At 40.5% G+C, this 27,944-nt stretch overlaps 1 protein-coding gene across 1 annotated transcript in view; it reads right to left on the reverse strand.

Annotated features, from left to right (window-relative positions):
• Window positions 1–27,944, reverse strand: part of LOC126272634 (cytoplasmic dynein 1 light intermediate chain 2) — a 105,354-nt gene that overhangs the window by 20,331 nt on the left and 57,079 nt on the right. Inside the window, exons 5-9 of the mRNA XM_049975607.1 lie at window positions 16,577–16,746; window positions 16,262–16,491; window positions 6,550–6,661; window positions 6,116–6,310; window positions 2,905–3,019 (exon numbers count right to left, since the gene is read on the reverse strand). Of these exons, the coding sequence (XP_049831564.1) occupies window positions 2,905–3,019; window positions 6,116–6,310; window positions 6,550–6,661; window positions 16,262–16,491; window positions 16,577–16,746 (822 nt within the window). The remainder of the gene's footprint in view (window positions 1–2,904; window positions 3,020–6,115; window positions 6,311–6,549; window positions 6,662–16,261; window positions 16,492–16,576; window positions 16,747–27,944) is intronic.

A 27,944-nucleotide genomic window follows, 5' to 3' on the forward strand; every position in this document is an offset into this window, starting at 1 on the left:
TTGGGCCAACCTAAAGGTCATTAAATGAAGGCCATTCTCTCATTTGGATAAAGATATCTAAGTATGTGTACTGTGGTCTTACTAAGGGAACCATTCTGGAATTTGCATGAAGTGACACAAAGGGCAGACAGGGTCAATTGCAATAGTCACACATTTTAGACTAGTTTCTAAGTATCATTCCAATGTCTTAATATACCACCCGAGGTCATTAGTAAATTAATGTATAATAAGTGAGACTGCATTCTACCAGTGTTCTTTATTTACCTGAAAAGATAGCGTGAAGTGAGACAAGTTAGTAAACAGTCTCTAAGTAGTTGTTGTGATTTTCAGTTCTGAGACTGGTTTGAAACAGCTCTCCATGCTACTCTATCATGTGCAAGCTTGGTTCTGAGCACTATGGGACTTAACATATGAGGTCATCAGTCCCCTAGACTGCTTAAACCTAACTAACCTAAGGACATCACACACATCCATGCCAATGGCAGGATTCGAACCTGCGACTGTAGCAGCACCACGGTTCTGGACTGAAGCGCCTAGAACCGCTCAGCCACAGTGGCCGGCCTGTGCACGCTGCTTCATCTCCAAGTAAATAATGCAACATACATCCTTCTGAATCTGCTTAGTGTATTCATCTTTCAGTCTCCCTCTACGACATTTACTCCCCACACTGCCCTCCAACACTAAATTGGTGGTCCCTTGATGCCTCAGAACACGTCCTACCAACTAATCCCTTCTAGTCAAGTTGTGCCACAAATGCCTCTTCTCCCCAGTATGATTCAGTACCTCCTCATTAGTTATGTGATCTACCCATCCATCTGATCTTCAGCATTCTTCTGCAGCACCACATTTCGAAGGCTTCCCTACATGGCTACTCCATACAAATACTTTCAGAAAAGACTTCCTGAAATTTAAATCAATACTCAATGTCAACAAATTTCTCGTCCTCAGAAATGCTTTCCTTGCCATCGTCAGTCTGCATTTTATATTCTCTCTACTTCGACCATCATTAGTTATTTTGCTCCCCAAAAAGCAAAACTCATCTACTACTTTGTGTGTATCATTTCCTAATCTAATTCCCTCAGCATCACCTGATTTAATTCACCTACATTCCATTATCCTTGTGTTGCTTTTGTTGATGTTCATCTTATATCCTCCTTTTAAGACACTGTCCATTACCTACAACTGCTCTTCCAGGTCCTTGGTGTGACTGAATTACAATGGCACTGGCAAACCTCAAAGTTTTTATTTCTTCATGGATTTTAATTCCTACTCCAAATTTTTCTTTTGTTCCCTTTACTGCTTGCTCAATATATAGACTGAACAACATTGGGGATAGGCTACAACCCTGTCTCACTCCCTTCCCAACCACTGCTTCCCTTTCATGCCCCTCGACTCATAAGTGCCACCTGGTTTCTATACAAATTGTAAATAGCCTTTCACTCCCTGTATTTGACCCTAGCCACTTTCAGAATTTGAAGGAGTGTTTTCCAGTCAACACTGTCAAAAACTTTCTCCAAGTTTACAAATGCTAGAAACGTAGGTTTGCCTTTCCTTAATCTATCTTCTAAGTTGTAGGGTCAGTATTGCCAAACAAGTTGCAACATTTCTACGGAATCCAAACTGATCTTCCCCATGGTCGGCTTCTACCAGTTTTTCCATTTGTCTGTAAGGAATTAGTGTTAATATTTTACAGCCGTGACTTATTAAACTGATAGTTCGGTAATTTTCACACCTGTCAACACCTGCTTTCTTTGGAATTCTGATCATTATCTTCTTCTTGAAGTCTGAGGGTATTTCACTTGTCTCATATATCTTGCTCACCAGATGGTAGAGTTTTGTTAGGGTTAGCTCTGTCAAGGCTAACAGCAGTTCTAATGGAATGTTGTCTACTTCGGGGCCTTGTTTTGACTCAGGTCTCTCAGTGCTCTGTAAAATTCTTCATGCAGTATCATATCTCCGTTTTCATCTTCATCTACATCCTCTTCTATTTCCATAATATTGTCCTCAAGTACATCACCCTTGTACAGACCCTCTATATACTCCTTCCACCTTTCTGATTTCCCTTCTTTGCTTAGAATTGGTTTTCCATTTGAGCTCTTGATATTCATGTAAGTGGTTCTCTTTTCTCCAAAGGTCTCTTTAATTTTCCTGTAAGAAGTATATATCTTACTCTTAGTGATATATGCATCCACATCCTGACATTTGTTTTTCCTGGGTCATGTCAGTGTCACTCTCTCCCCTATTTCTCGATAATACAAAATGTGCTGCTGCTCTTTGAATTCCTCAATGTACTCCATTAATCTTATTTGGTAAGGCTCCCACACTGCACAGCACTACCCCGGTAGAGGATGGATGGACAAGTATAGTGTCAGCAGTTTTAGTAGACTGGTTGCATCTTCTACGCGTTCCACCAATAACACACATTCTTTGGTTCACCTTCCCCACAATATTTTCTGTGTGTTCTTGCCAAAACCCAGCCTTCTTTTCATTATACAACTACTCTGTAAACAATGTGTTGCTAAATTTGAAATTTACATTTTTTAACTGCCAAATAAAATTCTTATAACTAATTAAACAACAGAACTACACAGACAACTTAACGAGGATTTGTGAAAAAACTAACACAAAGACATTAAAAATTGGTCCCTATTAAAATTGTTGGTCATATGATATAATGTAACAAACAAATTTTAAGGTTTAATTGAACGTTACCAATTATACAAAGACACAAAGAAAGACTACACTTACGAGCCATATGATGCAATACAGGTATTAAGATAAGTTTACTTTAAAAAATTTGACCTTCCAGATCCAAAAGCAATAAGGGAGGCAGAGCAGGGCTTTCAGAAAGAAAGAAAGAAAGAGAGATGGGGGGGGGGGGGGGGAGGAGAATGGAATAAATACCTGGTGTTTTTGGTGTCTGTGGCCCAACACCTGTCTTCTTGTAGAGCAGTGAATTGAAGAAGTTAGCTAAAACTCCTTCCCCACTGCCTGTCACACTTGGTTTTGTGCTGTCAATCTGAAGATAAGAAATTCGAATATGGATTAGCAATAACAACAACAGCAACACACACACACACACACACACACACACACACACACACACACACACAAATAACAGACTTAATGTAGCTCAAAATACTGCAGGATATGAACTGTAAATAATGTTCAGCATTTTAGACTGCATGTTACCAGCAACATCATCAATTTTACCAAAAGTGAGGCCGAAATATGTTCTACTGTTTTAGGAGCAAGTAGTGCTTCCCACACATTAAGCTGTGAGGTAGGAAAGGTTGTCGTAAGGACTGTCATCTATCACCGAGGTGAAGTAAATGGTAAAAGGCTTTCAGTTTTCAGCTCTGACGCCAAGAGAGTCATCCATATGTCGCCAGAAGCTACGGATGTACGGGTGTGACATCTCCCATCCCCACAATGGACTGGCTACTGTGTTATGCTTTGGGCACCTAATCTGGTCCACTCAAACAAGAGGTACTTCAGAAATTACTGACCAGGGTGTGCAAAATGTGCTGAGGGAATTAGATTAGGAAATGAGACACTTAAAGTAGTAAAGGAGTTCTGCTATTTGGGGAGCAAATTAACTGATGATGGTCGAAGTAGAGAGGATATAAAATGTAGACTGGCAATGGCAAGGAAAGCGTTTCTGAAAAAGAGAAATTTGTTAACATTAAGTATAGATTTAAATGTCAGGAAGTTGTTTCTGAAAGTATTTGTATGGAGTGTAGCCATGTATGGAAGTGAAACATGGACGATAAATAGTTTGGACAAGAAGAGAATAGAAGCTTTCGAAATGTGGTGCTACAGAAGAATGCTGAAGATTAGATGGGTAGATCACATAACTAATGAGGAGGTATTGAATAGGATTGGGGAGAAGAGACGTTTGTGGCACAACTTGACCAGAAGAAGAGATCGGTTGGTAGGTCACGTTCGGAGGCATCAAGGGATCACCAATTTAGGATTAGAGGGCAGCGTAGAGGGTAAAAATCGTAGAGGGAGACCAAGAGATGACTCCACTAAGCAGATTCAGAAGGATGTGGGTTGCAGTGGGTTCTGGGAGATGAAGAAGCTTGCACAGGATAGAGTAGCATGGAGAGCTGCATCAAACCAGTCTCAGGACTGAAGACCAACAAAAGCAAAACGAGGATAATGGAATGTTGTTGTTGTTGTTGTGATGTTCATTTTATATCCTCCTTTCAAGACACTATCCATTCCGTTCAACTGCTCTTCCAAGTCCTTTGCTGTCTCTGACAGAATTACAATGTCATCAGTGAACATCAAAGTATGCACTATATTCAAACTCTAAGAAATGCCAAATAAACCACACTTCTCACTGCAGGGTGATGCCGTGTGGCAGAATGACTCAGCAGAGCTACTACTACAACCCTCTGGTCGTGCAACCTGCTACTTCAAATACACGAGTTGCAGCATTACGATTCTAATTACTTTTGGGTCAATGTTTTTTAAAACAAAGTTCAACACTACTAGGATAAGAAACAGACAGTGTGGTGCCAGATGTTAATACAATTTTCAGCTTGAAGTGCATGTATTTTAGGCCTATATTTGTAGGCCTACATCAAATTTCCCAAGGTATAAGAAAATCAACTCTCTTCATAAATAGTTCTCATACTTCACACTAATAAATCTGAACAATTTTATGTAACAATGAAAATAACCAATTATTGATAATATAATGTAAATGGATAGATTTTTTAAATCTACTCACCAAGCAGCAGCAGGGGAACACACACACACACACACACACACACACACACACACACAAAACGATTTAACTTTTACAAGGGAAAGGGGTACAGTTTAGAAAAGTCACCTAGTATCTCGGGACAGGGGAGACTTGCCGGATGGGATGAGAAGGAAAGACTGATTGTTGGCCGGATGAGATCTGAAAACCCAGAGCTTAAAGGTGGAAGACAGTGTAATATGTCAGACAGAGATTACTACTAAAACATTGAGCACAAGTTAATAAGAGTAAAAAGCTAAATGCATTGTATGTAATAGAAGTGGGACAGAGGACGGTGAAACATAGGCAAGTTAGAAAATGAAAGACGCAGGAACCTAAAATGGAGTGAATTCCAATCACCAACTTCCTCCTCTGAATGAGAAAATATTTTGTTGACACTGACCTACATAGGGAGGTGACGTGTGTGGTGAAACAGGCACTGAGGTCATGACTGTCATGCTGTACAGCATTTTCTGCAACAGGATATTGTTTGTTGCCTATGCCCATTCATCCTGACTGATAACTGGCTGTTAGCCATACTGAGATAAAAGGCTGACCAGCTTTTGCGTAACAGCTGATATATGACGTGTCGTTTCACAGGTTCCTCTCCCTTTGATAGTAAATGTTTTGCCACTTACAGGGCTGTAATAGGTGGTGGTAGGAGGGTGTATAGTGCAGATCCTGCACTGGGGATGGTCACAGGGGTAGGAGCTACAGGGTAGGGAGATGGGCGCAGAAGGGACATAAGGTCTGATATTGCAGAGATTGGGCAGCAACAAAAAGCTATTCTAGGTGTGATGGGCAAAATCTAAAACAGAATGGATCTCATTTCAGGGTATGATTTTAGGAGGTCATGGCCTTGTCAAAGTAGCTGATTGACACATACAAGACCAGAATAATACGGGGTGAGAAGTGGTGTGCTCCGAAGTTGTTTGAGGGATCAATAGTACCAGGATTGGATGTGATGGCTCAGGAAATCTGCTTTTGAATTAGGCTGTTGGGACAATATCCAGTGTAGGCTGACATGAGAGTGATGGTGTAATTTTGTAAAGAGTCTGCATCTGAACAGATGTTTGCCTCAAATGCCAAGGCTGTATGGGAGGCTGTTTGACATGGAAATGATGACAACTGTCAAAATTTAAGTACTGTTGTTTGTTAGTGGATTTGATGGGGACAAATGTGTAGCTGGCCTTCAGTGAGGACGAGATCAACAGCAAGGAAAGTGGCGTGTGTGTGTGTGTGTGTGTGTGTGTGTGTGTGTGTGTGTGTGTGTGTGTGTGTGTGTGTGTGTGTGCGCCCTTGCTGCCGCTTTGAGAGTACACTTTTTTTATATGAACAATTTTATAAATAGATATTTACCTTCTTTGGTGAACCTAACTGCGCCTGAATACCAGGTGATCCTGTAACTCTTCTGTCTCCAGTTTTCTGCACTGCAGTCCTAAGCGGAGACTCTTGCCTTGCATTTGCAGGTCCACCTTGCTGCAGAAGCTGGAGTTGCTTGGATAAGAAATACTGTTCATCTTCTGCTTGCATTTCGCATTCTCTTTGGACAGGCTTCAAAAATTTAAGGAACAGTAAGCTAACATATTAAGTCAAAACACCAAAACAGTAAACAGAATTAGAATTTTTAAGTATTATTCCATCTGTATAATAAAATAAAAAATGAATGTGGACAAGAAGTATTCTTGAGCTTTGAATGCCTAATTCTCAGTGAGATACTTACACAAAGCAAGCTTATGATTTTCTAGCTAAGAGATATCAAGAAGTGTTATTTTTCTTCAAATAAAACATACCTTTCTAATAACTGGTTGCACAATAACATCTCGGTAATAATCATCAGGTTTCATGCTCTGCATGTTTTCGAAAAGAATACTTATTTTTTTCAAGTTGTCCCAACCTGAAGGTCTATGTGGAAAACAAAAATTTGAAATTAATAATTATACAGCAACTGCCATCAAACTACAAATAATAGTGCTGTTTGTATACAAGAAAGAAACTAATTATGTCTAGCACAATCTTTTAGTTTATAACAGTTTGAGTGTGTGAAGGAAACTTACTTATTATTGCAGAAACATGATTCGAAAGTGTTGCATCATAACTTATGCTGTCCATTTTACTTGCAATGTTATTTTTTTCTATTTATCAAAAAAACCTTATGTGTTTTAGATACTGAATACCGCCTGTTGCATAGTAGCATTTTACTTTGGTGGAATCTACAACTTATCTCTTTATAATCTTTTGACACAGCCCATTATCCTGCCCCTGCTGGGGTATCACCAAGTGGTGAGCAATCACAGGAATAAATTTTCTGGACTACAAGCAGCTAATCGCTGGGATTGTAATGATTAGAAGCTAGCTACATAAATCATACTGAAAGACTGTAAAGCATTTTGCTGCAATTTCTACCTGAATACATGTGTGTGAAAAATCCTATCTAGTTTACCAACTACTTATTTTGTTATCAATCTGTCATTGTCGTAAATCACTGTCAATACAAACCTAAACTGGTTCAATCACTTCATGATTAATTTGTACAATTTTCTATTCAATATGGTCACTGTACATTATTTTAGTCTTATTATACTTGATTTCTAGGTCTGCTCCAAATTTTGCCTATTAAAATCTCCCACTTGTTTAAGTTTATGTGGACGTTACAATGTCAACAATGAAACAAATGTGGTTCAGACTTGCTCCATTACATGTTTTTTTCTTTGTTTTCCCAATTTAAAGTTCTGAGAATTTCCTTTTAAGCAAATAATAGTTTTGCTTACTAGTTACACAAAATTACTTCACGTTTTCTTCAGCATATGTTACACAGCTTGTGTACTGCAATCCAAATATAACTGCGATGTCACTCTCACACTTTGGGGTGTGCATCCAGTATTCAACTGTTCCTCTGCAGTAAGAAACATAGCTGGAAGACCACTCTTATCATGCTCCAGCAGATCTTTAACTTCTTTTTCACAGTTATGACATTTGACAATTTAAGTCCTGGTGTAGTAAATGGTTTCTTATGCAATTCTCAAAATTAGTACATTACAGAATTTCCAAACTATCCTGTCATGTTCTGCAGAGTTTGGGACATGCATTTTATCTGTATGCAACCCTAGTTGTTCCCACACTCTCAAATTTCTGGTTCTCATGTCACAATCCACAGCTACAATGAATAGTCCAACTCCCAACAGTTCTGTTACTGTTTTTTTGAATAGTTCCCTGGTTACTGCTTCAATGTTGCAAATAAGTTACGGGCCCTAACACAAAAACAACATACCAACAGAAGAAACCTAACTGTTTGTCAATATTCATTTTATTGGAGGTAATACAGAATACCTCCTACAAGTTTTTATACAATTATGCTCATTACCTCATAACAAATTAACAAAAAACTCTCTCTTATACAAGAGGATCAGATGTGTACACAGGAAAGCTAAACTGCATGACTAAGACAAATGCAGTGAGAAGATACCTGCTCCACACTGCATCTTAGCATCCATAGATTAAATATCCTGTGCTCACAGCATTTAATGTAGTATCAACATTATGTATTAATTTGCCTAATGTATCACAAGTGGTACACTGCAATGGCAATGTTAATCAGATAACCATTTTAAATGTAAACAAATGAAACAGCAAGTGGTTCTACAGCCAATCGTCCAATTTCCTGCTGATCTGAGCAGTATAATTCTATCTTAAACCTTGTTACTATATAGTAGCTTGATTAATAAGAGCAATAGTAGCTTCAAAATGTATCAGAGTTAAAAAGTATAATCACTTATCATGAGTATGAGAAATGTAGTGCCTAGAAACATCAAAGTCACCCCTTGGTGCAGCAGAGAACTCATGTCTGACAGATTCCTATCTTCCCACTGACCAAGGGCAGTGTCTTCACAGGAACCTGTCTACTTGTTATATTTGTACCTGTTCTTCATACTTTGAGACCTTTGAATGTATTAGTTTATGTCTTTCTCCTCTTCCTTGTGAAGGACAATTATTTGCCAACCCTTTCTTCATACTACAAATGCCTCTATAAAATCTTAACTGGCATTACTTCCAGAATGCCATTTTCATTAACTTATCTTTGCACACTCCAGGAAGACTTTCTGCTTGTTATTGATCGTTTTAAGTTTGTCCCCAGCATTAAAGCAGACAACATTCTTTCAAATGCTTGAAACTATGAAACCAGAAGTGACAAGTTGTCCATTGGTGAACTATAAAGAGTGAGTTTGGAAATAGCCTTATTTCTGACATGTTAGATACATGAAAAACTGTGTTGTTTGCTATCTATAGTTGGTAGCTACTGGAAAGCTTTAAACTTAGTCTTCTATTCATTCTGCAATTCCCTTTAATCATCAATCTGAGGGCCTTTCTGGAGTTCAAAAATCATCATCAGTAGTGTAATGCCCTAGGACAGGTCTTCATGTGAACTGAGAAAATCAGAAATCTCTGATGTCCACATTTTTTTGCAAAATGAGAATGGCAGGTTATGTATCTTTGATGGTAGTGACACTGATTGAAACAAATATTTTGTGTCTACTTAATGGACTGACAGCCAATAATATACATAAATGTTATATGACTGTAGTGCAACTAATATTATACTCAGTTTTCATCACATTATTACATTGTTTAACTATTACTTCTGCATTGCTAAGGCATTTCTAATATGATTCATGTAGAACCACCTAGAAAGATAAAGAAAGAAAGGCATTCACACCAAACGTAACTGTAAATTATGAAGGAAACAAGACTAAAAAGCAGAAAATAAACAAACCAAAAGGGGAAGGACATTTTCCTCAAATATATATACACCTTTTGGGTCTACAATAACATACCAGTAGAAAATGTGGGATTTTCCCAGCAACTTTCAATTGCTGGTTCTTCTGATAATCACACTTTTGCTTCTTTTGAAACATTTGTGGTACTGGACATAAGGGGTTTCTGATTTTCTGATTTTATTAATTCATATGTAGCTCTCCATGTACTCCTGTCATTTGCTAAGTAACCTTATATTCCCACAGCATCTGGTATCTTCTGCATCTTCTTCTGTCATTCACTGGTCCATCCACAGGACCAATCAGTAAAAACTCTCTTCTCATCTAATGCCCAAGACGATTCTGTTTCCTCTTTCTGATTATCTTCAAAATTGCTCTCTCTTCCTCCTCTCTACCCATCTTATCCCTTCTGACATCCAAATCCACATCTCAAATGCTTCTATTCTTTCTTCCTCATTTCCTCGGTGTCCATGTCTCAGCTCCATATAATTACACACTCCATACACAGACCAGGCAGAACATTATGACCACAGACCAACTACTTATACAAACCCATCCACACAATAGCAGCATCACCAGGTGAAGAATGACTACCAGTCAGACACATGCACGAGGCATATAGTATCAGTGAGCATGCTGTGTCTGTGGAGTGGGGAGCCGTGCTGTCTGAGTTTGACCGAGGGCAAATTGTGATGGCCTTGAGGCTCAGCACAGCATTTCGAAAACTGCACGATTTGTCATGTGTTTGAGGAGTGTTTTAGTGAGTGTCTTCAATACATGGCGAAACCAAGTTGAAACTATGTCCAGACATCGTGGCGTAGGGCAGCCACTCCTTGTTACACACGTCTGACGTCACAGGCTGGGCAGACTGGTAAAATCGGACATGTGGAAAACTGTGGCAGAATTAACTTCATACTTTAGTGGTGGGCAGAGTACATGTGTGTCTGAATACACACTGCACCGAACACTCCTAATGATGGGCCTCCGCAGCAGACGACTCATGTATGTGCCAATGTTAACCCAACAACATTGGCGACTACGACTGAAATGGGCACATAGCCATCGCCACTGGACACTGGCACAGTGACAGTATTGCATGGTCTGATGAACCCAATACCTCCTCAATCATACTGAAGGGAGGGTGCAAATCTGTCAGCTTTTAGGGGAATAGCTCCTTGACACCAGGGACGGGAACAAGCTGATGACTCCAACATGCTCTAGGGAGTATTCATGTGCCATGTCACAAGGCCAGGAGTGTAATATGGAAGTGGTTCAAGGGACACAGTGGCAAGTTCCAAGTGATGTGCTGGCCCCACAACTTGCCAGATTTGAACCCAATGTAACACAACTGGGATGTGACTGAACATGGCGTCAGAGCTCGTCGCCCCCCCTCCCCAGAATTTACAAGAATTAGGTGACTTGTGCATGCAGATGTGGTGCCAACTCCATCCAGCGACCTACCAAAGCTCCATTGCTTCTATGCCACGACACATCGTCGCTGTCATGCATGCCAAAGGTGAACAAAGTGGTTGTTAGGTAGTTGGTGGTAATATTCTGGCTGACCAGTGTATAAAACTTCACCAATCTCTTCCTCAGGTCCTTGTCCATGCACCCACATAGAATTGCCTCCTCTTATTAAATGCCTTTTTGCCAATGGCTGTCCATGTTTCCATCTCTTTATAACACTTCATGCCTTAAGTAATTATGCTTCCCAGATATTTGAAGGCACTTGTTCTATATCTTCCTGGCCTAACTTTATAGCCATTCTTACATTTATTGCACTTATCACTAAACATTTCGTCTTTTTTTTATGAATTCTCACTCCAAATTCCTCACAGGTCTTATTTAATTCTTTCAGTATTCAATTTATAGCTCTTTCACTCTCTGCCAATAACACCATATCATCCGCATATGGAATACCAACCCACACCCTCATAGAGGAGGAAATCACTAAATTCTGTCATCTTACAAACTCTTGTTGTATTTGAACAGGTTTGCAATAAAAGTTCCTGTACATGTGTGGAGAGGAGGAGATTAGTGTTTAACGTCCCATCGACAATGAGGTCATTAGAGACGGAGCGCAAGCTCGGGTGAGGGAAGGATGGGGAAGGAAAGCAGCCGTGCCCTTTCAAAGGAACCATCCCGGCATTGGCCTGGAGCAATTTAGGGAAATCACGGAAAACCTAAATCAGGATGGCCGGAGACGGGATTGAACCGTCGTCCTCCCGAATGCAAGTCCAGTGTGCTAACCACTGCGCCACCTCGCTCGGTAGATGTGTGGAAACCATTTACACAATACTGCTGCTTTTTAAGTGAAGGTAATATTCAAAAGCAGAATGTTGTCCCTCAAAAAACATTACTTGATTCTGAACACAAATATTTTATGTGATGAGAGACTGCAATGATTTGACAAAAGGGTTGCAAATGAGAAATTCAGTCACTGCTCGCATATTAGAATACCGGTAAAAACATTACTAGCTTGTAATACACTTTAGAACATGGTGGTGACATTCAGATGGAACAAGAAGGAAAATTAATCCAGAATGAAATAATGACAAATGAAATAAATCATTAAAATATAATAGCTGCTACAAGAATAAATTACAGTGGCACAACCGGTCATGGAAATAGTACGAATGGGGACCAGTAAATGGTACAATGAGTGAGGTTGAGAAATGGACTGAATAGTGACTGATCTTTTATTTATGTATTAGTTGCTGTTGTTACATACGTCTTGCACACTAGAAGATTTTTCACAATACTACGAAAAGGTTGAAGGCGGTACAGTGATAACAGTTTGGCTGAGAACAAGTTGACTGCAGGGAGAGTAGTAGTTCGTGGGTAGCAAACTAAGTCACGTTGCCAACTGTGGGAATCTATACAACGTACTTTGGCATTTTAGGAACATCTACCATGTATAAACTGAAGCTGGCCTGAATCCATTTGTAGTTCGAATTGAACTGACTTTAAAATTGGATAAATACTGAACAACAGTATTCATTTCTGCAGGAGACAATAAAAGTCTTGATAGGGGCCAGTGGCGTACTTCTGTGTCTGAAATGTTGTCAACATTCACCGTGATGTACGATGGGGTGCGTCGGCTGCTGATTCTACGCAGCCAATGAGAGAGCGGCAGGCAGATGATGGGCTTGGAAGCTAGAGACTTAACATTTTCAAGTCAGTATAGAAGCGAAATCCAATATGTATTTAGATAAAAACAGCTGTGTTCTCAGGTCCCACAAGAAAACAACCTCAGAACTCATGACATATTCAGAAGAAACAAATATTTATGACAACAAAGATATAGATTTCACAGCTGTGCTATTACGATGAGGATTAAAATAGTGATGCCACAGATGACAGGGTAAGTGACAAATGTAGATAACAAACGTGGACCACAAATTAAAGTAATCCATTTCTTTTCATTTAAATTATTTATCCTTGTATTATCCAAAATTAGATAATAAATGAAAAATTTAGAATAAGTACAATGTTAATTTTTTAGGCAGGTACTTTATGTCAATAAAACAGTTTGTAATTTTGATTAGTCAGACTACGTTAAAAAGAAATTTTTCTCAAGAAGCCCACTGAGGGGGGAAAGAAAGGTCGTCTTATAACCATGGTTGTCTTACACTTGGGTAAATATGTGTATGTTACAGTATTGGAGACACACACACACACACACACACACACACACACACACACACACACACACACACACACACAAAAAACTGCAGTCTCAGCAACTGAAACCACATTGCCAGCAGCAGCACCAGTGCATGATGGGAGTGGCGACTGGGTGGGGGTAAGGAGGTGGCCAGACAGAAAGTGGGAGGGATAGTATGGTGAAGGTGGCATACAGTGAAGTGCTGCAGGTTAGACAGGGGAGACAGGGGAGACATGGGGGACATCGGAAAAGGAGAGAAATAAAAAGACTAGGTGTGGTGGTGGAATGATGGCTGTGTAGTAGTATAATGAGAACAGGACAGGGGATGGATGAGTGAGGACAGTGACTAAGTTGGAGGCCAGGAGTGTTACAGGAACAGGAAATATTGCAGGGAAAGTCCCCACCTGCACAATTCAGAAAAGCTGATATGGTGGGAAGGATCTATATGGCACAAGCTGTGAAGCAGTCACTGAAATGAAGGATATCATGTTTGGCAGTGTGTTCAACAACAGGATGGTACACTTGTTTCTTGGCCACAGTTTGTTTGTGGCCATTCATGCAGACAGACATCTTGTTATCATGCCTACATAGAATGCAGCACAGTGGTTGCAGCTTAACTTGTAGACCACATGACTGGTTTCACAGGTAGCACTACCTTTGATGGGATAGGTGATGTTAGTGACCGGACTGGAGTAGATTGGTGGTGGGAGGATGTATGGGACAGGTCTTGCATCTAGGTCTATTACAGTGTCATGAGACATGAGGTAGGGGATTGGAAGCAGGGGAGTGTAAGAATGGATGAGTATACTGTGTAGGTTCTGTGGACGGCGGAATATTACTGTGGGAGGGGTGAGAAGGATAGTAAGCAGGTCATTTCTCACTTCGGGGTACGGCGAGAGGTAATCGAAACCCTGGCGGAGAATGTAATTCAGTTGCTCCAGTCCTGGGTGGTACTGAGTTACGAGGGGAATGCTCCTCTGTGGCCAGATGTGGAACTTCAGAAGGTTGTGGTAGACTGGAAAGATAAGGCATAGGAAATTTGTTTTTGTACAAAGTTGGGAGGATAATGAAGGTCAATGAAAGCTACAGTGAGACCCTCGGTATATTTCTAGAGGGACTGCTTGTCACTGCAGATGCAACAACCACAAGTAGCGTCCTGGGTGCTTAGGGACACCCCACTGTGTCCGGTTACTGTGCCTCACAGAGAGACACTCTGATCTCCTTTAACCCATTACCCAGAACCTACCCTTCTCTCCTATATAAAAGACACCAACCGTTTCCTCCATTGACACTCCACCATTCCTGTCACTTTACCACAGGGTGCTCTGCTCGTCATTATTCATGCCACCTCCCTGTACACTAATATTCCTAATGCCCATGGCCTTACTGCTATTGGCCACCCTTTCCCAACACCCGATGGATTCGAAACCAATACCCTCCTTCCTAGTCGCCATGACCAACTATATCCTCACCCACAATTACTTCACCTTTGAAGGCATCACCTATGAACAGATCCAGGTACGGCTATGGGCACCCACATGGTACCATCCTGTACCAAACTATTAATGGGCCACATAGATGAATCTTTCCTAAAAACCTAGAATCTTAAACCCCTCACCTGGTTCAGATTCATTGATTACATCTTTGCGATCTGGATTGAAGGTGAGGACACCCTCTTCAAATTCCTCTAGAACCTGAACAACTTCTCCCCCATTTGCTTCACCTGGTCTTACTCAACCCAAGAAGCCACCTTCTTAGATGTTCATCTCCAACTCAAAATGGCTACATCAGTACCTCTGTCCATATCAAACCTACTAACCACCAGCAATACCTCCACTTTGACAGCTGCCACCCATTCCATACCAAGAAGACCTTTCCGTACACCCTAGCCAACTGTGGTGATTGCATCTGCGGTGACGAGCAGTCCCTCTAGAAATATACCGAGGATCTCACTGAAGCTTTCAATGACTGTAATTATCCTTCTACAATGAAATGTTATGTCTACCCTATACTAATTGCTGCTTTTTCTTTTTTTCGATTGTTTCTCTTATATAATTTTCATTGTAACTTCTCACACACTCTCAAAGATATTTATGAATAGTTTTACTTAGTTCAATATTTTCTGCCACACTGCTGTTACTGTTTGCTCGAAACTTTTACGTTCTTTTCAATCCCTGCCTAATATTACTAATCAAAACATATTTTAGGTGTATTCTATCTTCGAGTAGATGTCTATAAATATTCCGTACATGCGTGCATTAAAATCGCATAATATTCCACAAACGGTGCACATAAATGTTTTCAAAGTAACAATATTAACAGCAGTATTTGTTTTGTGCCTATATATAATTCAGAATGAAAACACGGCATTCAGCTTCAATAAGGACTGACAACAACATAGGAGGGCATGATGAAAAGTAATGCTTCCACATATTTTACTTTATTTTCAATAATGGTTGAGGTATTAAATGTTGTGCATATTACTTGGTTAATTTCATGCTTCGTTGACGTAAAGCGCAACCCTCTGCTACTGGAGGGCTCCAAGTTGTAATATGTAACATGATGGTGTAGGTCAGTGGGTGAGAAAAATGATCACACAGATTCAAAGAGTTTGCCTAAACACACGTGGAACATCACCACCTTCAAGCTGAGAATGCAAAACCGCATACAAGTACTGTGACATCGTTAACAATGTGGCGTCCTGAGTTCATTGTCACTGATCATCCTCAAAGCCCCAACTTGGCCCCATCTGATTTACATCGGTTTCCAAAACTTGTAAGACCACCTTCAAGGAATTCACTTTGATAGTGATGATGTGCTGAAAGCAGAGGTGAAGTAGTGGCTCCATCAATAAAGTCAAACATTCTACAGTGACAGTATCAGCAAACTGGTCTCTCACAATGGGAGAAATGCATCTGTCGCCAGAAATATGTAGATATGAAGAACAAAGATGTAGAATGTTAACAACATTGTTTTATTTGAAAAGCCTTACAAGTTTTCACACAAAAAATTTGGAGGCATTACTTTTCAACACACCCTCATATAAATGGTTTCATTCGTACTTACATTAATACTGCATCTTTCTCCACAACAAGAGCTGGAGTGCGAAATGGAAATCCATAAATTCTGTGTGTGAGATATTTATAAAGCAAATCACAATTTTTATCTTCTTTAGCTGATGTGTAAAATAGAGCTGCACCATGCTGTAGACAAAACCGTCGGATCCACTGCTGCATAAAATCAAAGTGCTCATCCCGATAATCAAAATCTTTTTCTAGTGTAGTCATATAATCCGTCTGCAGGAAAATGGGAAGTTCCAATCATTATAAAAATACAGGCCTCAATTAAAAATATTAAGCATGAAGAAATGCATTCTTTTACCTTTGTAATAACAACTACAACATCTAAACCAAGATTCCGGGTGAGGACTCCTTCACCCAAGGGTAATATATCATTTGCGTCTTCCTCCAGATTTCGAGAAGTTCGTTTCATTGGGGACCCTTGTTCGAGCTCATCACCAGGTTCCACATAATCCTGCCACTTCTTCACATCTGAAATTACATATTGAAGGACAGAGTTACAACGAACCACAGATCTGTCAAACAATACAGCAAAATTCAGATCTTAATACATTTTTAATTATTCAGACATTTTCATGCTCATATTCAGGAATTGCATTCTGTGTGCCTTCTGTTAGACAATAAGTTAACGAAAACCAGAATATAATCAGTATTGTAATTGGAAACTGTCGAAGCTGCATTGGTAAAGTACCGGAACTTCAAGCGCTGATAGAAAGCACCGAAGCTGAAATCGTTATAAGTACAGAAAGCTGGCTGAAGCCAGAGATAAATTCTGCCGAAATTTTTACAAAGGCACAGACTGTGTTTAGAAAGGATAGATTGCATGCAACCGGAGGTGGCGTGTTTGTCGCTGTTAGTAGTAGTTTATCCTATACTGAAATAGAAGTTGATAGTTCCTGTGAAATATTTTGGGTGGAGGTTACACTCAACAAGCGAGCTAGGTTAATAATTGGCTCCTTTTACCGACCTCCTGACTCAGCAGAATTAGTGGCAGAACAACTGAGAGAAAATTTGGAATACATTTCACATAAATTTTCTCAGCATATTATAGTCTTAGGTGGAGATTTCAATTTAACAGATATAGACTGGGACAGTCAGATGTTTAGGACGGGTGGTAGGGACAGAGCATCGACTGACATTATACTGAGTGCACTATCCGAAAATTATCTCAAGCAGTTAAACAGAGAACCGACTCGTGGAGATAACATCTTGGACCTACTGATAAACAGACCTGAACTTTTCGACTCTGTATGCGCAGAGTATGGAATCAGTGATCATAAGGCCATTGCAGCATCCCTGAATATGGAAGTAAATAGGAATATAAAAAAAGGGAGAAAGGTTTATCTGTTTAGCAAGAGTAATAGAAGGCAGATCTCAGACTACCAAACAGATCAAAATGAAAATTTCTGTTCCGACACTGACAATGTTGAGTGTTTATGGAAAAAGTTTAAGGCAATTGTAAAATACGTTTTAGACAGATACGTGCCAAGTAAAACCGTGAGGTGGTTCAACACCAAAGTTAGGAAACTACGACAAACGCAAAGAGAGCTTCACTCCAAATTTAAACTCAGCCAAAACCTCTCAGACAAACAGAAGCTAAACGATGTCAAAGTTAGCGTAAGGAGGGCTATGCGTGAATCGTTCAGTGAATTCGAAAGTAAAATTCTATGTACAGACTTGACAGAAAATTCTAGGAAGTACAGGTCTTGCGTTAAATCAGTAAGTGGCTTGAAACAGCTTATCCAGACACTCCGGGATGATGATGGCATTGAAACAGAGGATGACACGCGTAAAGCTGAAATACTAAACACCTTTTTCCAAAGCTGTTTCACAGAGGAAGATCTCACTGCAGTTCCTTCTCTAAATCCTCGCACAAAAGAAAAAATGGCTGACATCGAAATAAGTGCCCAAGGAATAGAAAAGCAACTAGAATCACTCAATAAAGTAAAGTCCACTGGACCTGATGGGATACCAATTCGTTTCTACACAGAATACGCGAAAGAACTTGCCCCCTTCTGACGGCCATGAAACTCAAGCCTCTAGAGGAACGGAAGGTTCCAAATGATTGGGACTACCTGTGCTCTTTTCCAGTCTTCAAGAAGGATCATCGAGCAGATGCGCAAAACTATAGACCTAGATCCCTGAAGTCGATCTGTTGTAGAATTTTAGAACAGGTTTTTTGCTCGAGTATCATGTAGTTTTTGGAAACCCAGAATTTATTCTGTAGGAATCAACATGAATTTCGGAAACAGCGATCGTGAGAGACCCAACTCGCTTTATTTGTTCATGAGACCCAGAAAATATTAGATACAGGCTCCCAGGTAGATGCTACTTTCCTTGACTTCCGGAAGGCGTTCGATACAGTTCCGCACTGTCGCCTGATAAAAGTAAGAGCCTACAGAATATCAGACCAGCTGTGTGGACGGATTGAAGAGTTTTTAGCAAACAGAACACAGCATGCTGTTATCAATGGAGAGACGTCTACAGACAAAGTAACCTATGGCGTGCCATAGGGGAGTGTTATGGGACCATTGCTTTTCACAATATACATAAATGACCTAGTAGATAGTGTCGGAAGCTCCATGCGGCTTTTCGCGGATGGTGCTGTAGTATACAGAGAAGTTGCAGCATTAGAAAATTGTAGCGAAATGCAGGAAGATCTGCAGCGGATAGGCACTTGGTGTAGGGAGTGGCAACTGACCCTTAACATAGACAAATGTAATGTATTGCGAATACATAGAAGGATCCTTTATTGTATGATTATATGATGGCGGAACAAACACTGGTAGCAGTTACTTCTGTAAAATATCTGAGAGTATGCGTGCGGAACATTTTAAGTGGAATGATCATATAAAATTTATGCACCCTCCCACCACCATCTACTCCAGTCCTGTAACCCGGAAGGTGTACACGATCAAAGGCAGAGCCATGTGTGAAAGCACCCACGTGATTTACCAACTGACCTGCCTACACTGTGACACTTTCTATGTGGGAATGACCAGCAACGAACTGTCCATTCGCATGAATGGACACAGGCCGACAGTGTTTGTTGGTAATGAGGATCACCCTGTGGCTAAACATGCCTTGGTGCACGGTCAGCACATCTTGGCACAGTGTTACACCGTCCGAGTTATCTGGATACTTCCTACCAACACCAACCTATCCGAACTCCAGAGATGGGAACTTGCCCTTCAGTATATCCTCTCTTCTCGATATCTGCCAGGCCTCAATCTCCGCTAATTTCAAGTTGCCGCCACTCATACCTCACCTGTCTTTCAACATCATCTTTGCCTCCACACTTCCGCCTCGACTTACATCTCTGCCCTTGCTCTTTGCCTTTAAATATGTCTGCTTGTGTCTGTGGCGTGTGCGTGTGTATACCTATCCTTTTTTCCCCCTAAGGTAAGTCTTTCCGCTCCCGGGATTGGAATGACTCCTTACTCTCTCCCTTAAAACCCACATCCTTTCATCTTTCCTTTTCCTTCCCTCTTTCCTGACGAAGCAGCCGCCGGTTGCGAAAGCTCGAAATTCTGTGTGTGTGTTTGTGTGTTTTATTCATTGTGCCTATCTACCGGCGCTTTCCCGATTTGTAAGTCTTGGAATCTTTGTTTTTAATATAAAATTTATAGTTGGTAAGACGGATACCAGGTTGAGATTCATTGGGAGAGTCCTTAGAAAATGTAGTCCATCAACAAAGGAGGTGGCTTACAAAACACTCGTTCAACCTATACTTGAGAATTGCTCATCAGTGTGGGATCCGTACCAGATCGGGTTGACGGAGGAGATAGACAAGATCCAAAGAAGAGCAGCGCGTTTCGTCACAGGGTTATTTGGTAACCATGATAGCGTTAAGGAGATGTTTAGCAAACTCAAGCGGCAGACTCTGCAAGAGAGGTGCTCTGCTTCACGGTGTAGCTTGCTCGCCAGGTTTCAAGAGAGTGTGTTTCTGGATGAGGTATCTAATATATTGCTTCCCCTACTTACACCTCCCGAGGAGATCATGAATGTGAAATTAGAGAGATTCGGGCACGCACGGAGGCTTTCAGACAGTCGTTCTTCCCGCGAACCATATGCTAATGGAACAGAAAAGGGAGCTAATGACAGTGGCATGTAAAGTGCCCTCCGCCATACACCGTTGGGTGGCTTGCGGAGTATAAATGTAGATGTAGACAATTATACAACATTTGTACTAAATACCTTTTCATGGAAAAAAAAGCTGGTAACAAGCAGTCAGGTGATAAATCATTCTGAATGCACAATCCCATAAGAGGAAGAGTTTGTTGCAGTTAAATGTGGTTTGTGAACCACTAGTAACCCAGACAGTTATCAGGGTCAGTCAAAGTTCCTTTCACCAAAGAACTGATCACTATCTACACTCTAAATCTACTTGTTATCTGACATGTGTCACATGGCACTATGGCAATATCACATCAGTTGTCAGCGACTGTGCAGCTATGGGCAACACAGGTGCAGTGGGTTGGCAGTTGATTTTACATTGCCAATGAAAGAATAACAGGCACTCAATGTGCTTTATAGCAATTAATTTCAACACTTGCCCTAACATAACCCGAACTGTGCTGCACATTAGAGGAAACTGGTGTCAGCGATGTCCAGCCACTGCTACAGTACTATAACCTTATTCTTTGTAACAGGGTGATATGAAGCATTATTAAGAACAATTACTAACAGATTTTCTAAACCTGGAGGCAAAGAATTTTCAAACCAATTTAACCCTCCAGGCACCAATGGGGTCAATACGGCCCCATAAGCACACTGGATAGACACTATGTGATCAAAAGTATCTGGACACCTGGCTGAAAATGACTTACAAGTTCATGGCGCCCTCCATCGGTAATGCTGGAATTCAATATGGTGTTGGTCTACCCTTAGCCCTGATGACAGCTTCCACTCTTGCAGGCATATGTTCAATCAGGTGCTGGAAGGTTTCTTGGGAAATGGCAGCCCACTCTTCACAGAGTGTTGCACTGAGGAGAGATGCTGATGTAGGTCGGTGAGGTCTGGCACAAAGTTGGCATTCCAAAACATCCCAAAGGTGTTCTATAGGGTTCAGGTCCAGACTTCGTGCAGGTCAGGCCATTACATGGATGTTACTGATGTGCAACCACTCTGCCACATGCCATGCATTATGAACAGGTGCTCAATTGTGTTGAAAGATGCAATCGCCATCCCCGAAGTGCTCAGCAGTGGGAAGCAAGAAGGTGCTTAAAACATCAATGTAAGCCTGTGCTGTGATAGTGCCATGCAAAGCAACAAAAGGTGCAAGCCTCTCCACCATAACACCACCAGTTTTACTGTTGGCACTACACACACTGGCAGAGGACTTTCACTGGGCATTCGCCATACCCACACCCTGCCATCGGATCGCCAAACTGTGTAGTGTGATTAGTCATTCCACACAATGTTTTCCACTGTTCAATCGTCCAGTGTTTACACTTCTGAGACCAAGTGAGACATCGTTTGGCATTTACTGGTGTGATGTGTGGCTTACGAGCAGCTGCTCGACCATAAAATCCAAGCTTTCTTACCTCCCATCTAACTGTCATAGTACTTGCAGTGGATCCTGATGCAGTATGGAATTCCTGGGTGATGGTCTCGATAGATGTCTGCATATTACACATTACAAAGCTCTTTAACTGTCGGTGGTCGCTGTCATTCGACAAATGGGGGGCTGTACGCTTTTGAGCTGTACATGTCCCTTCGCATTTCCACTTAACTATCACATTGTAAACAGTGGACCTATGGATGTTTAGGAGTGCGGAAATCTCTGCTGAGTGCCCCATTTGCTCTGTCACGTAGCTTAATGACAGATCGCTGATAGGGAGAACCTGGCAGTAGGTTGCAGCACAATGCACCTAATATGAAAAACTTATGTTTTTGGGGATGTCCAGATACTTCTGATAACATAGTGTATATACCTTCCTTGTTTTCAAAATATATGACTTTCTCACTCTGAATCAATTGTATCCAATTATGTTTTGTTCATTTTTATATTTACAACCTCAATTTAAAATTTATTCATGGTTTTTGCACTCAGCACTGCTGGGTTCAATATGATCCCACCTTAAATTGGGTGTTTCTTGAATGTAACATTTATGAAAATAGAATGATAAATGATGTGTTGAATGGCTGTTCTATGTAACACCTGCAACAATGAAAACATTATTTTCTGTTTATTTCTGTACCACTGTTAGTGTTTCTCAGATCAGCTGTTGTTCCACCCTTCCTAGTACCACATGGGTCAACATAACATTATAAAATCATAGCTCCTTTTTTTTAAAAAGCTTTTTTTTCCAAAATGTGATTTATTCTCTGAGTCAACTGTATCCAATGACGCTTTGTTTGGTTTCATATCCCGTGTTAACTAGGGTCTATATATCCCAGTGGTATTCAGAGATGAAAAAACCTCTGTAGTAGGAGGGTTAAGAATGTGACATGATGTATTTCCTCATGATACTCCGATGTCCTTTTGATGTGTCAGACAGAGAATACTCCACCACTTTGCAAAAGGAAAGGGGGAGGGGGGGGGGAGGTTAAGGTCACATCTCCTTTGTCATCTATCCAACCTTCTGTAATGGTATGACTGCCAATAAACACATTTCACCAATTCAAACTATGTTTTGAATTAATGTCTGCCATCACTTGTAAAATCTGCATCACCATCACCTGCTTGCTTCATCAATCGCCTGCAATAATTTTGTATTTAAAACAGACTTGAGAACAAGCTGCAATGATGCATTACTCTTTAAAAAGTTTACACTCATTCAAAGTGTTAAGTAAATTATTAAAGCAAGATGCTTTCTACGACTCATGCCTAGTATGATAGGTCCCAGTTTTGTTATGCACTTTCAAACATTTCTTATCTGATGTATCACAAGTGCCCTGCTTCATTGCCTTCCTTCACGATTTTCCTTGCTAATAAAACACATGGTCATTCCATTGTTGATGGTATGATTACTTTGGAGTATGGTAAGAAGGGTTCCTTCCACTTTCCATTCACCTGTCAAAGTATTCCTGCACATTACTCACAAATGTGACCGACCCTCAAGCAAAATTCCTTGTTCAGCTTGTTTGTTGTGTTTGGACCCTGAGCTTTGGGTCTGCCCTTCTAATTTCATTTTTCAATACAACATAACTGCACCAATATGAGAAACAAAAATACACAAACTGGCTATCACACACAATGTCAGTAACGGAGCACACATGTATTATACATAATCCTATTTGATACTGCTAGTGAAATGATGCTCTGTTCTGTCACAATGGAAGCAGTGGACAGTCTGAGTAATGTTGAGAGATCTAATCAGAGGAAATTTGGTCCAAAGCGTGAAGCATAAAATACGTAATACACTACTGGCCATTAAAATTGCTACACCACGAAGATGACTTGCTACAGACAAAATTTAACCGACAGGAAGAAGATGCTGTGATATGCAAATGATTAGCTTTTCAGAGCATTCACACAAGGTTGGCGTCGGTGGCGACCCCTACAACGTGCTGACATGAGGAAAGTTTCCAACCGATTTCTCATACACAAACAGCATGTTGTTGTGATGCCTCGTGTAAGGAGGAGAAATGCATACCATCATGTTACCGACTTTGATAAAGGTTGGATTGTAGCCTATTGCGACTGTGGTTTATCGTATCGCGACATCGCTGCTCACGTTGGTCGAGATCCAATGACTGTTAGCAGAATATGGAATCGGTGCGTTCAAGAGGGTAATACGGAACACCGTGTTAGATCCCAATGGCCTCGTATCACTACCAGTCGAGATGACAGGCATCTTATCCACATGGCTGTAACGGATGGTGCATCCACGTCTCGATCCCTGAGTCAACAGATGGGGACGTTTGCAAGACGACAACCATTTGCACGAACAGTTCGACGACGTTTGCAGCAGCATGGACTATCAGCTCGGAGACTATGGCTGCGGTTACCCTTGACGCTGCATCACAGACAGGAGTGCCTGCATTGGTGTACTCAACGACGAACCTGGCTGCACGAATGGCAAAACGTCATTTTTTCGGATGAATCCAGGTTCTGTTTACAGCATCATGATGGTTGCATCCATGTTTGGCGACATCATGGTGAACGCACATTGGAAGAGAGTATTCGTCATCGCCATACTGACGTTTCACCCAGTGTGATGGTATGTAGTTACATGTCTCAGTCACCTCTTGTTCGCACTGATGGCACTTCGAATTGTGGGTGTTACATTTCATGTGTGTTACGACCCGTGGCTCTACCCTTCATTCGATCCCTGTGAAACCCTACATTTCAGCAGGATAAAGCACGACCGCATGTTGCAGGTCCTGTACGGGCCTTTCTGGATACAGAAAATGTTCGACTGCTGCCCTGGCCAGCACATTCTCCAGATCTCTCACCTATTGAAAACGTCTGGTCAATGGCGGCCGAGCAACTGGCTCGTCACAATATGCCAGTCACTGCTCTTGATGAACTGTGGTATCGTGTTGAAGCTGCATGGGCAGCTGTACCTGTACACATCATCCAAGCTCTGTTTGACTCAATGCCCAGGTGTATCAAAGACATTATTATGGCCAGAGGTGGTTGTTTTAGGTACTCATTTCTCAAGATCTATGCACCCAAATTGCATGAAAATGTAATCACATGTCAATTCTAGTATAATATATTTGTCAAATGAATAACTGTTTATCATCTGCATTTCTTCGGGTGTAGCAATTTTAATGGCCAGTAGTGTATTAATCAGACAATAATAACTGGTGGAACTGAACTAATTGGCTACATATAATCACCACAATCTTAAAGGACAATTTTTTCTACTGTAATAATTTACCAATTATTTAGACTCCAACATACATAATCAGCTGAACAGATGAGAGACCGCAATGCTATAAGATGTTTAATAAACCTTTCCAATATCTACTAAATCTTTCCAGCATAGGTCATGCAATACGATATGACATCAAAACTATGTACACCAACATTCGATTTTAATACATGAGTAGTCCATACATTTAAAGACACTTGTCATAGAACTGTCAGAGGCAGGAACAGCCGACCCACAACATTACATGCCAATGCCCCTAATATCAGACTGCTGCAGAATTATTGAACATATTCTCAGTTCAAATATAATAAACATTATGAGACAGAGAAACTTATGTCAACAAACCAGCAAGGTTTTAGAAAGCATCACTAGTATGAAACTCTGCTTCTTGTCCTCTCACAACCAACCCTGCAAACCATGGATGAAGGGCAATAGGCAGATTCCATATTTCTAGATTTCCGGAAAGAATTTGACAGGGTGCACAAGCTGCATTGGATAAATGCCATGTTTCTGCATACGCAAGGTCTTTTGATGGTTTCTGTGGAAAAACAAACCTTGTTAACATTTTCAAAAAGCTCTCTTTCAGATGATAGTTTGGAAGCAAACCATGTATAATGCAGTATTTCCCTAAAAATTGGCGCTGATAATTGGTTATGCAGTATCGAGTGTGTTTTAATAGCGTCTTCTGAGAAGCAATTTCTCGTTCTCTTTCGATTAAATACAAACAGTTTTGAAGACACAGACAAGCATACATTTTCAGCATCACTTTATGCGTTTGGTCGTCTACTAGTCGATAGTTATGAATATTATATTATTTGGGATAATAAAAATTAGTAGACTGCCAATTGTAAATTTAATATAAGTTCATCCGATTACATATATTCCGATCAAATTAATTTTAATATAAATAATAAAGAAAATGACTGTTGGGGGGGGGGGGGGGGGGGGGACTGAAGAGCAGAACTCGATACAGCGCCTAGCGCCTTCGAACGCCAACCACTAAAAAAAAACACCCATTTTGTTCTATATTGCTCGCTGAATTTGTTCAGGGCAGTCATCCGACGACACCTGTTCAGTTTGTTCGTTCATCCATTCACTCAGTTTTTTTACTAGAAAGGGAAGCTAATGCTCTGACCGAACAGGCTGAGCTACCGTGCCGTCACCACAAGGCTGCAGCTGCTACATAGTTAAAATGGCCACGCTCAAATATATATTCGACAACCGAAATTATCTTGCGATTTTCTCAGTAATGCTTGAGAAATACACCCTACTGCTTACACATTTTGTTGTCCTCATGGACTACTATGAGTCTACGAAGTTTACAGTAAATCCATGTTCCAAACGTCGTGGCCTCCCCTTGTAAGTATAATGTTGCAAAGTGACAAGAGATGGAACAGACATGTGAAGATTGTAGTAAGAAAGGTGAATGGTCAACTTCAGTGTATCGGCAGAATTCTGGGAAAGGAGACTGCATGTAGGATGGCAGTGCGACCTTTTCTTGAGTACTGCTCAAGCATTTGGGATCCATACCAGGTAGAATTAAAGGATGACATTGAAGCATTTCATAGGCGGGCTGCTAGATTTGTTACTGGTAGGTTCGACCAACACACAAATGTTATGGAAATGTTTCAGGAATTCAAATGGGAATCCCTGGAGTGAAGGTGATATTATTTTCAAGAAACACAATTGAGAAAATTTAGCCAACCAGCACCTGAAGATGACTGCAAAATGATTCTACAGTCGTCAAAATACATTGCGCGTACAGACCACGAATACAAAATACAAGGCATCAGGGCTCATATGTAGGCATATAGACAGTCCTTTTTCTCTCATTCTATTTGCGAGTGGAATAGGAAAGAAAACGACTAATATCAGTACAGGGAACCCTCCGCCACTCATCATAAGGCGGATTGCGGAGTATCGATGTAGATATATACGAAATATTTGTAGCAAAGCTGGAAAGAATTCTAGTCTTTAGTAAGATTTTTATTCCAAAGGAAACAAGTTTCTTCTAACAATTCCTACAATTTTTGTTAGCAGCTTTCTTTGTGATTATGTGATGGTACATATAACATAGACTTAACATGTATCAGGCAGCAATGTTATTTTTAATAAATATCCACCAGACTGATTAATAAATTAGATTCATCACTAAGGAAATGAAAACGCTTACCATCCAAACACAACTTCCAAAATATTCATCAGTAGTCCTGATGTTTATTAAAGAGAATTTTCAATGGCAATACACTAGTGGCCATTCAAGTCACACTTCCAACAAGTGATTAACATTACTGATTAAACAATGGAAAATCCAGGCTGGGATGTGGTTTCAGTTGCTTGAGACTGCAGTTGTGTGTGTGTGTGTGGGGGGGGCATGTGTATGTCTGTCTATTGTTGAGGAAAGCTTTAACGGCTGAAAGCTATGATTGTGAGAGTCTTTTCGTTGTGGCTACCTGTAACTCAGCATCTCCCCTATATGGTGAGTAGCAAATTTCCTTCTCACAACATTACTGATTCTTTAACCTTTTGAAATTTCACGTGTAGATTACAAAAGTAATGATATTCAGCAGAGAACCAAATATGATTAATCATTCATCCTTATCAATATTCATAAGCATTTCAAGCATTCAGTTGAGTTAACTGGGAAGTTATGCAGTAAATAAATGAATGTCATGTGGCTTCCATCCTGGTGCTTGCCATTCAATATGGTGTCACTCTGAAGGCTTCAGTGTCAATTCTTACACGACTGAAGCAACTTCTTTGGACAGATTTCTATCATAAAGGCATCTAGTCAAAAGCAAAAGAACTGTTTATTAACACTTTTCTGCAGTTATCCTAGCA

The sequence above is a fragment of the Schistocerca gregaria genome, chromosome 5, assembly GCF_023897955.1.
Source record: "Schistocerca gregaria isolate iqSchGreg1 chromosome 5, iqSchGreg1.2, whole genome shotgun sequence".
NCBI classification, from domain to species: domain Eukaryota; kingdom Metazoa; phylum Arthropoda; class Insecta; order Orthoptera; family Acrididae; genus Schistocerca; species Schistocerca gregaria.